Here is a 12,137-nt window from a genome sequence, read left to right as displayed (position 1 = left end):
TTAAGGTTAAAAAGAAAGTCATGTGAAATTTCACTTGAAATGTCTGAGGCTTGCTTGGCAATTGCATGTTTGTTTTACAGCTCTGATGAAGTATAAATGGAGTACAATAAAATCCTCCCATTTTAAGTATGCAGTTCATTAAGCTTTGTAAATATACACAGCAATCCAATTATGAGTATAATCACATTTAGAACCTTCCATCATTCTGAAAAATTCCCTAGGGCCTCTCTGTAGTCAATTCCTAATCCTAATACTTTGTCTCTATAATTCTGCCTTTTTGAGAATTTAATATAATGAATCATATAGTATGCAGTCTTTTGCTCTTCACTTTTTCACTTAGCATGTTTTTGAGATTCAACCATTTAAGTATCAGTATCTACTTCCTTTTACTGCTAAGTAGTATTACACTGTATAGATAGATGAAATGTTTATCCATTCACTAGCTGATGGATATTGGTTTGTTTCCATTCTTTCACTCTTATGAATAATGCCTTCATGGACATTGCTGTACAAGTCTTTGTGTGGACATATGTGTTTACTTCTCATGGACAGATGCTAAAGAGTGGAACTGTTGGGCTGTATGGCCAGTGTATACTGAACTTTTGCAGAGAATGCCACATTGTTTTCAAAAGAGGCTGTACCATTTTGTGACCTACCCCCTCTCCCCCAAAGTATGGCTCTTCTAGTTGTTTCACATCTTCATCAATACTTGGTACTGTCAGTTGTCTTCTATTTTAGCTGTCCTATTATTAGTTTTAATAGTTTAGTTCATTCACTTTAATTTTCTAAATATATAATATTGTATGCAAATAATATGAATTATTTTTTTCCCCCACTGCTTTGTCTAGAGCAATGATTCCCAAACTTTTCTTGGCCATGCCCTATCAGGATTAAAGCATCTCTAAAATACTGATGCCACCCTGTGACATATTATTCAAAAAGTGAATTCCTATTCACGTGGAAGAAGCCTGAAAGGCCATTAAGTTGATCTAAACAAGCTTCCAAAGAACATGGCATCCATGAAAGAGAAAAATAAAAGAACAAAAGGACAGGTGAAATATTGAGGAAGAAATCACTATGAAATTGTTTAAAATATAATAATATGAAGTGATATGAAAAAAGTAGCAAATTAAGTTTCAAAACATATAATAGAGAATTAAAATGTATAAATACTGGTAGGTCACCATATACATACATACATACATACATACACACACACTGAGTGGCCAGACTATTGTGATCTCTGAATGCATAATAATCTGGCCACTCAGTGTGTGTGTGTGTGTGTGTGTGTGTGTGTGTGTGTGTTTTGGAGGCCTGGTGCATGAATTCATGCATGGGTGGGATCCAGCCAGCCTGGCTAGGGGAGAGGACATGGGCAGTTGGCCAGCCTGCCTGCTGGTCGAACTCCTGGTCCAGGGGACAATTTGCATATTAGCCTTCTCTTATATAGGATATAAACTGAGTGGCCAGATTATAATGCATCCAGAGAGCATAATAATCTGGTCACTCAGTATATATATACTGTATATGAGCCCTCTAGAACCATAAGAAATACAAAAAATTCACTGTTAATAACTCATTCTCGAATTGCCCCCCTTAAAAATCAAATTGCTCCCCTGTGGGGCATGTGCCCAATGTTGGGAACCACTGGTCTAGAGCATCTAGATTATTAGCAAATAATATCAATAATTATAGACATCTATTTGATTTTTATTATAACAAAAACACTTCCAATATTTTATTGGTAAAATCTCACAGTATTGCCAGGACCGGTTTGGCTCAGTGGATAGAGCGTCGACTTGCGGACTGAAAAGTCCCGGGTTCGATTCCGGTCAAGGTCATGTACCTTGGTTGTGGGCACATCCCCAGTGGGGGGTGTGCAAGAGGCAGCTGGTTGATGTTTCTCTCTCATCGATGTTTCTAACTCTCTGTCCCTCTCAATTCCTCTCTGTGTAAAATCAATAAAATATATATTTTTTTAAATCTCACAGTATGTACAGTTAGTCAAATTAAGATATTTTTATCATATATGAGTACTGAGTTTTTATCAAGAGTTTTTTTTAGCATCTATTTTGACTTCCTGATGCTATGAATGAAGCTAACACATTCTGTAATGTTGAATCATCCTCACATTTGTGAAACAATCCCTAATGAGACATCGGTTTTTTGTTTGTTTATCCTCACCAGAGGATTATGCTCCCCACTCCATTGATTTCTAGAGAGAATGGAAGGGAGGGAGGATTAGGGGGGAATAGAGAGAAAGAGAGAGAAACATCTACGTGAGACACAACAATTGGTTTCTCCTGCAAGCACCCCTATTGGGGCTGGGGAACTGCAACCAAGGTATGTGCTCTTGACCAGGAACTGAACCCAAGACCCTTTGGTCCATAGGCCAATGCTTTAACCACTTAGCCAAACCAGCCAGGGCGGGACTTGTTTTCATATACTACTTGGGTTTCTTCTGCCATAAACTACTACATTTTCTTTATTAAAATTTACATAAATATTTATTAGTTAATTTGGTCTAAACTAGCCTTTCCCAAATTTTGTTCCATTGGGCTATGTTAGTATATGTTCCTAGGAGGGAAAAACCCTAACAAAACTTTAATCCTCAATTTCTTCATATGCAAAATAGGGGTAAAATATATAAGAGATACAGAGATAGATGGGTTATAGTACTATTAGGAAGATTAAATGAGTTAATGCCCATAGTTGCTTAATAGGTGAATGAGTTAGAATTTCAGCTCAGGCCAGTATCAATTATCCTTGAGACCACTACATATATGCCATTAAAAAGATTAGATATATAGCAAAAAAAAAAAACAAACTTCTTATACAATTTAGAAAATGGTACTAATCTAATAGATCTAGGGATTTACATTATTAATTTTTAATCCTAAAGTGATAAAGATTCTCCCTTTATAATGAACCCTTTAACAAACAGCCTACCTGAGTGTGACTGATGGCTATGTGGTTGCCATGGAGAGGTGACTGACGATCTTTCTCCTTATTGTGCCGGCTACTCTGTTTACTACGTTGTAGTTGCTGCCGCAGTTTGGCAATCTGCTTTGGAGAGAGAGCAAAATCAGAAAGAGAACAAAAGTGATTACCAATTTTTAAGTACTTCTTTTTTTAATTTTTGGATAATAGATTGATTCGTTCTTCCAAGTTTTAATAATTAAGACTTTAAAAAATAATAAATAATAAATAGGAGAGATCCAAGATGTCTGCCGATGGGACAGCAGGCTGCAAGATAGTGTGCGAGAGAAGGAAAGGAGAGAGCTTGGAGGTGCGGGGAGTGTCTGTATTTGTGAGTGAGGGATAGCTATATTCCAAGGGATTGTTTGTTGGGGACCGGCGGACAGCCGGTGGACCTCGCTCCCCTAGCCGGGCAGCCTCTACTGCTGCAAAAGAAACCATCAACAAAACAAGAAAGGCCACTGCATGGGAGAACATATTTGCCAAAGATATTTCAGGTAAGGATTTAATCTCCAAAATTTACAGAGAACTCATACAATTTAACAAAAGGAAGGTAAATGATCCAATCAAAAAATGGGCAAATAGACACTTTTTGAAAGAGGACAAACAGAAGGCCGAGAGACATGTGAAACATGCTCAAAGTCACTAATCATCCAAGGGATGCAAATCAAAACAACAATGCGATACCATCTCACACCAGTCAGAATGACTATCATCAACAAATCAACGATTAACAAGCGCTGGAGAGGATGCGGAAAAAAAGGAACCCTCATGCACTGCTGGTGGGAATGTAGACTGATGCACCCACTGTGGAAAACAGTATGGCATTTCCTCAAAAAACTAAAAATGGAACTTCCATTTTGACCCAGTAATACCACTTTCTAGGAATATATCCCAAGAAAACAGAAATACCAATCAGAAAGGATATATGCACCCCTAAGATTTAGAAACAGCTTAAGTGCCCATCAGCAGATGAGAGGGTTAGAAAACTGTGGTACATCTACATATGTCGCTATAAAAAAAGAAGGAACTTTTACCATTTGTAACAGCATGGATGGAACTGGAGAGCATTATACTAAGCAAAATAAGCCAGTCAGAGAAAGATAAATATAATGTGTTCTCACTCATATGTGATATATAATGATCAACATAACTGGATAAACAAGAATAGATCCAGAGACAAATGGTAGGAGAGTGGGGGGGAGGGGAGGTGTTAGAGAGCAACCAAAGGACTTGTATGCATGCATATTAGCATAACCAATAGACACAGACACTGGGGCAGTGGGGGCTTGCCCGGGGTGGGAATAGCTGGGGGTGGGGGGAGGACAATTGGGGGAAAAGGAGGCATATGTAAAACTTTAGACAATAAATAAATAAAATTTTAAAAAGAAATAATATATGCTATAAATGTTCAATTACACAATTTAAATAATATTGCTATTAAACATGTACAGTAAATTTCCCCAGATTATTTCAGATTTTATCTTTGTAACACCAGAAATATCTTCCTCTTTAAAATGCTTTCTGTGCCAAAACCGGTTAGGCTCAGTGGATAGAGCGTCGGTCTGAGGACTGAAAGGTCCCAGGTTTGATTCCGGTCAAGGGCATGTACATTGGTTGCGGACACATCCCCAATGGCGGGTGTGCAGGAGGAGGCTAGTCGATGTTTCTGGCTCTCTATCACTCTCTCCCTTCTTCTCTGTAAAAAATCAATAAAATATATTTTAAAAAATAAATAAATAAAATGCTTTTTGTAAGGTGAGAAACTAGTATTTCACATTCCTAGGGATTAAAGTCAAACCTAATCTCTTAATATAGGGACAGTATTAGTTAAGTTTTATGTAAACAAAATCAACCTGGCTTATCAATTACTAAATACTTGAAAATTTTAAATTCCATAGAAGAAAAATAAAATAATTTAGGTAATTTGTTAGTATTTTATTAGTACTTAGTATTTTACTATTTATTACTCTTTAGTCACACAAATGGCATTTAATTTCCCAGCTTTACTGAGATATAACTGACATAAACATTCATATGTTTAAGATACACAATGTGTTCATTTGCTACATTTATATATTGCAAATGATGCCACCAGAGCATTACCTAACACCTCCATCCCATCACATAACTACGGTTTCTTTACTGTAGCAAGAACATTTGAGATTTGCTCTCTTAGCAACTTTTAAGTATGTATTTCAATATTATTAACTGTAATGAAAATGTTGCACATTAGATTCCCAGAATTCATTCATCTTATAACTGGAAGTGTTGACCCTTCAACCAACCCCCCGTTTGTCCAGCCTCCAGCTCTGATAATCACAACTCTCTTCTCTGTTTCTATGAATTGAGCTCTTTTAGGTCCCATATACAATTGATATCATACAGTATTTGCCGTTCTCTATAAGACTTATTTCACTTAGCACAATGCTCTCAAAGTTCATCCATATTGTTGCAAATGGCAGGATTTCCTTCCTTCTCATGGCTGGATAATATTCCATTGAGTATTTACCACATGTTCTTTATCCGTTCATTCACTGAAAGACACTTGGCTCTAATCACACAACTTTATAAAACAAACATGACTTAGGGTTATTCCCCTAAAATATAATGGTAACAGTCACAGGCTAAAGAAAAGGCATTTGACTATAATATAGCTTGGAAATCATTAAATTACTAATGTACTTTAGGTGAAGTACAATCTGCTTAAAATGTGCTAGACCAGGAATAAAATATCGCTGAGCATTTTAAAGGGTACAATTAGCAATTTGAGAGAATTTATTTAATAATGGTATTATTTATGAAAATATTACATCACTTAACAGTTTTACCTGGAAAAACCACTTCTATGTTACCTACTAGCTGAGGTGTAAATACAAAGTAAAGTCTGTAAAATATATTTCCTCAAAGATATATAGTAAACCAAAAATACAAAATCTTTTAGTATTAGCTAAATATTTACCTTTAATAACCATGACAAAAAAAGCAAAATAGACAGCTGTTATTAAAGCTCAAAGGAAAAAGTAAATAAGTTACAGGGAAAATTTATTTTTACTTGTGGCAAATAGAAGAGAAACAGCATGGAAAGAAATATAGCACTTAAACAAAGAATGATTTATATCCTTTCTTTTATATTAATATCCATTTATCCCTTTACTTTTCCTAAATCTCTGTAGCTTATGGTCTTTCATACAATGTCTTTGCAAAGATATACAAATAAGATTATCTATGTGTTCCATGTGCTGTCATAATGAGATAACGTTCTTCTAAAAACTGTTAATTTTCATTAGGAAAGGAATAATAATTAGTAGATAATTACTCTAGATCAAGACAGTTTATTATATTTATTAATATAGAATTTCAAATCATACAAGTCATTCAATGAGGATAGAGATATAAAATTAAGTGTTTTCTGAGTATCAATGATATTAATTGGTATTTTGAAACCACCAAGAGTTTGAATAGAAGAGCCCATAATACTTAGAGATTAATCAAGGCAATTAATGCTTTTCCAATTAAAAAATATCTTTAAACGAACAAAATAAAATAAAATAAAATAAAATAAAATAAACGAACAAAAATAAAGCGCCAAAAAACATTTTGTCCTAAACATCTTTAACAAACCCCTGAAAACAAAATGTATACATCAAAGTACACACCTTACTTTTTAGAAATACCAATTTAAATTATGCAACCTTATAGTTTTCACACGATATTGTTTATTTTTGGAATATAACATAGTGATGTTCTTGTTTACAACTCAGCAGAGATTAGAGTAAAAGTGAAGCTCATCTCCCTAAATATATATGTACTCAGAACATTTACACATTTTTTTTGTCAACAACTATGTGAAATGAAAGCAAGATGCCATAAATCCTTCTTTGCTTCAGAGCATAGGAGGTCCCTGTGTTATTTACACCATATTCAGGAGAGGCGCAGACCTACATAGTAAAACTGTAAATGTTCTCACCTTCCAGAGCTTTTACTTAGACTTTGTCTTTTCTTTTCCCTTTGATGCTCAAGACCACAGGACAGCCAAAGCTATCTCTTCTCCCTGACCTTAGCACCAGTGGAGAGTAGACACAAAGGTGTCTTCTGGGAGGGAGGTGTAGAAGGAAACCACCCTTCCACACCCACCCACCCTTCCACACACAAACACACACCGCTCCCACCCTTGTGCACAGCTCCGAGCCTCTGCCTCAGACAGCCTCCTTAAAGCCCACATTCCATCGCATCACACAGAAGCTCCTGGTCCTCACTTGGCTGAGCCTACCCACCCTGGTTACTAGGATGAAATGACCACACAATTTTTCTTTACTGAGTTATACTGACTGAATTTTTAAAACGAAACTATAGATGAACCTGACTTTGTGTTTCTAACTATTCATTAGCTATTTGGTGACCTTAAAAAAAAAGTTAAGACTGGACCTTGAGGGTATTATGCTAAGTAAAATAATGTAGACAAAGAAAGACAAATACTGTATGATCTCACTTATGCTAGTATGTGGAACCTAAAAAAAAAAGCAAAAAAAAAAAAAAAGCTTATAATAACAGAGAAGATTTGTGGCTGCTAGAGGTGGAGTGGAGAAGTGGGCAGGAAATGGGTGAAGGTGGTCAAAGGGTACAAACTTCCAGTAGTAAGACGAATAATTTCTGGGAATGTAATGTATAGCACCGTGACCATAGTTAACAATGCTATATTGTATATTTCAAAGTTGCTAAGAGAGATCTTAAAAGTTCTCACTATACATAAAAAACTGTGTGTGAGGTGATGATTTTGCAACTTATACATATATCAAATGATTAGATTATATACCTTAAACTTATACAATGTTATATGTCAACCAGAGCCCTGGTGCACGGATTTGTGCACTGGTGGGGTTCCTCGGCCTAGCCTGTGGGGAACCTGGCCAAAATTGGTAGTTCGACATCCCAACATGAAAGGAGTCCCCAGTACATAAGGTACAAAGTATTAAAAAGTTAATGAATAAGTGATCCTGGGTCAAAAGAAGAAATAGCATACATACAAAGAAATGACTAAAACATTTATGGGATCAGATAAACAAAAATCAAGGTTTGGCCCCACTCAAAATCTGAGAATTATGAATACATTTTAATGTAAATTTTTGAAAAGCTGATAACATCATCCTTATTTATTTGCTATCTTTGTCTTGTTAGTCTCCCCTTTTCCAACATACTATTGTTAGCATTTAAACATAAAACTAAACTAAATTCAGCCTCAAATAACTGAGTACTTTTGCCTCAGGCACTGTTTGTCCAAATGAATTCTATTCCACAGGACAGGGAAATGAGAAATCTTTAAGAGTAAAAGCAGGATTTTAAGGCTTTTAGAAAAAAAAGAAAAAAGAAAATAGAACTACTTTTCCCTGAAAATAAGACATCCTCTGAAAAATAAGACCTACTTACAGGTTTCCTTCTGAGTGAAATATAAGGCATCCCCCAAAAATAAGGCCTATCTCCAGACTCTTGATATTGCAATAAACAAGCCATTCAAAGACAATTTGTGCATGGAAATTAATGACTACATTGAAAATATAATGGAGAGAAATCAACGTGGAAACATTGTGAAACCTAAACTGCAAGAAGTTGTGACTTGGGTGAAGAATTCATTGGAGAAAATCACTGACAGTTGCATTGCAAATGCACTGTGAGCAGGCTACCTTGACAAGAAGAACTCATTTAAAGACAGTGCTATTGCTAAACATGAGAGATTTGGTCCACTGATTCTGAAAGAAATGGAGTCACAAGAAATTCACCAGGAAATTCAGGAATTGGATTGTTATGATGATGTTCCAGAAGATGATGACATGATTGACACTGAATAAATGAGTAAATTCTTGATACTGTAGGATTCACAGTTTGTCTGGTTTGTGTTGACAACTACCGTAGTACCGTACCGTATACAGGTAATAAATTTCCTTTACTTTCATTTAACAATAAATGTGTACCATATTCTTCTTCATGGAAAAATAAGACATCCCCTGAAAATAAGACCTAGTGCATCTTTGGGAGCAAAAATTAATATAAGACACTTATTTTCAGGGAAACAGGGTAGTTTATAAGCTAGTTTACTTTGCCATGTGCTTTTATGGGAATCACCTCATTCATCCTATATAACAAAAGGCTAATATGCAAATTGTCCCCTCAGGAGTTAGACAGAATGGGAGTTTGACCACTTGCTATGATGTATGCTGACCACAAGGGGGCATTGCAGAATGAAGGAAGGCCCCAGCCAACAGCCAGAAGGCCCCAATCAGATTTGATTGCTGGCCAGGCCTAGGGACCCTATCTGTGCTTGAATTTTGTGCACTGGGCCTCTAGTTTTTCAATAAAAGCAGATGAGTTGGTACTATTAATATCTCCATCTTATAGATGAGGAAACTGAGAGGTAGAAAGATTAAAGAGCTTGCTAAAAGTCATATAGTTAAGTGGTGAAACAAATATTTAAATTTAGGAAGTGTATTTCCAGAGTTTGCTATCTTAACCACTATTCACTATTGTTTAAAGAATTAAGTTAATAACTCACGAGGAGATAAAGAAATCTTATAAAAAGTGAAGACAAACATACAAATGGAAACGAAAATTTGACACCTGAACTAAAAAAAAAAAAAAAAAAAAAAAAATTATTAAAGCGATTTACCTAAAAACTTTTCTTGAAAATGTCATGAGAGGTCATGAATCTCAAGCTGTTATTCACTTTTATATGGAAAGAAAGGGAATATGTGACAAACTTTAGTGCTTGTAAAGATCAAGTGTCTCAAAAGAAAGGTCCTGTAGTTGAAAACAAATTTTTAATATTATATTTCTTAACTGTGTTCAGAGGAATTTAAAATGCAACACCACATAATCTAACACTAAACATAGATAAAAATTTAAAACATTTTTTTGTCTTTCCATAAATATGCATAATCAGTGTTGTCTTCCTGTTTTTATTTATAGTGCCAACAGGCAAATCCAAATGAACTCTCTGCTATTTATTCAGCCCATAATAATCAAATGAGCAAATGCAGGCACATGCATGCACAAATGTGAATGTAAAAGGAGCACACACATATGCATAAGGAGAGGTTACCTGCACAAACATCAACCCTTACATACCCACAGATACGCTTGCCCAGGAACAGACAGACAAAGATACTCCCACATACTAATTCATCCCCAAAGATATAGCCAGCTCTGGGACAAGTTTTATACATATAAGTTTTAATATAGAATGTATTTACAACTACCTACAAGGCACAATTTTCAACAGAGGCATGTTAACAATACCAGACTAACATTTAAAATACACTTAGTTCACAAACCCATTTGATCCCACAGATTTACTGTATCTCTTTTACAGACCAGGAAACACTAAAAATTAAAATATGTTTCCCAATGTAACACAGCAAATAAATGGCAGGCCTAGTCTTTCAGTCTTTAATCTGTAACTTCTTTCTATTTCCTACCAACAGTGCTGAAAGTAATACTAGGTTAATGTTCAACTGCAATAACTACCAGTTACTATGTATTGGCTCATAATCTCAACCACTTTGCTAAGTAACTTCCTTTCTTAATGTTGAAGATATTGCAAGATGTGAAAATAGAATAAAGATGAACAAAAATGTGATGGAGCAATTAACTGACTACATACTAACCTACTGATAAGTTTCTATTTTTCTGATAAGCAGTATTTAGGACTGTGCCTATTGGATACAATTTTAAATAATGAAAAATTATAAAACATCTTTATAACTCAATATGGACTGAAACAGAGACTTCATTAAAAATATTTAGTTTTAAGAGGTTGATCACACAATTTCTTTGCTTTCAAATGGATAATCAAAATTATCCATTCTGTTGTCTTTTAGATCCAGAGAAAATATTATTGCAATACTTCTGCCTCTTATAGTATGATAAAAAATAATTTTAAAATACCAATACTAAAAGAATGTTAGGGAAAAAGGTATACTCTTAGTAAAAATATAAGGAAACTATTATTTTTCTTATATAAAAAGAGAAGTCCATATCAGTAATATTTAATAATTGGCCTTGGCCAGGTAGCTCAGGTGGTTAGAGTATCATCCTGATATGCCAGGGTTGTGGGTTCGATCTCTGGTTAGGGCACATACAATATAAGAATCAACCAATGAATGCATAAATAAGTGAATAACAAATCGATGTTTCTCTGTCTAAACATCAAATAAAAATGTAAATAAATAAAATGAAACCATATCTAATAATTGTTATTTCATTAGAAGTGAGAAGCATCCCTAATCATTTTTCTTACTTCCACAGATGGTTCCCTCTAAGAAAAACTATCTTTCTAATGAAAGCAGGACTAAGATAAAGAAACAACCTATGATCTTTCCTTATTTCCACTGAAGGACTTATGAATAGTAAACCCACCTTTTTCAACTTATGTTTATCAAAATCATTAATAGTAAAACAAACAAACAAACAAAAAAAACCCAATAATACAACATGTATCATTTTTGTTTTCTCTGGGAATGACACCTTCTGGGATCAAAAGGTTTGCTTACTGCTTACTATAAAAACAGTGGATTCCCCCAGCTCTGTTTCTCTCTTCTGAAATGGGATCTACTGCATGGGCAGGCACCATTTGGGCCCTCCCCATCTCCCCATCTCCACGTGACTTCAAGTTCAGAACAAATGCAAACTTGATAATCTTGATACTTGCTGTGCTGAAGTCCACTGACTCTAAACCAGGAGTCTCATAACACTGCCAGCAACCATGGAACAGTAAAAGCAGCTTTTTAGGCTCTAAGTAGGAAAAAATAAAATCCAAGACCCAAGAGGGTATACTTTCTCCTTTGCCTCAAATGGAGAGAAGTTTTAATGGGACAACATGAATGCCTGATGTATATTCCCCATAGATAAGGGGTCATGATGAATTTGTATATGATACCCACTCCAGATACACAAAATGTGAAGGTAGTATAACAGAGTTTTATTGTAGCATTTGAATCAGCATAAGCTCCAGACATTAACCAGACAAAAAATATGTGAGTTTTCCAGAAACCATTTGGGAAATGAGTGTGAGAGCCATTGTGGAGGGGTGTCTTAGGTCCCATGCAAGAGGGCTGCCTAGAGGATGAAGCTCAGCAGCTGGGAATGTGAAATCTAGGTCTAGA

General features: G+C 35.3%; 1 protein-coding gene across 2 annotated transcripts in view; it reads right to left on the bottom strand.

Moving 5' to 3' along the window:
• GLCCI1 (glucocorticoid induced 1) overlaps window positions 1–12,137 on the bottom strand; it is an 80,043-nt gene that overhangs the window by 17,432 nt on the left and 50,474 nt on the right. The window contains exon 4 of one of the 2 annotated variants that reach the window (XM_084896678.1): window positions 2,953–3,069. In XM_084896678.1, the coding sequence (XP_084752804.1) occupies window positions 2,953–3,069 (117 nt within the window). The remainder of the gene's footprint in view (window positions 1–2,952; window positions 3,070–12,137) is intronic. The other variant, XM_084896679.1, reaches the window with a different exon arrangement.

This window comes from Pipistrellus hanaki, assembly GCF_964339955.1.
Source record: "Pipistrellus hanaki genome assembly, chromosome: 10".
Lineage (NCBI taxonomy): Eukaryota > Metazoa > Chordata > Mammalia > Chiroptera > Vespertilionidae > Pipistrellus > Pipistrellus hanaki.
This window is presented reverse-complemented; position numbering and strand designations above follow the sequence as displayed.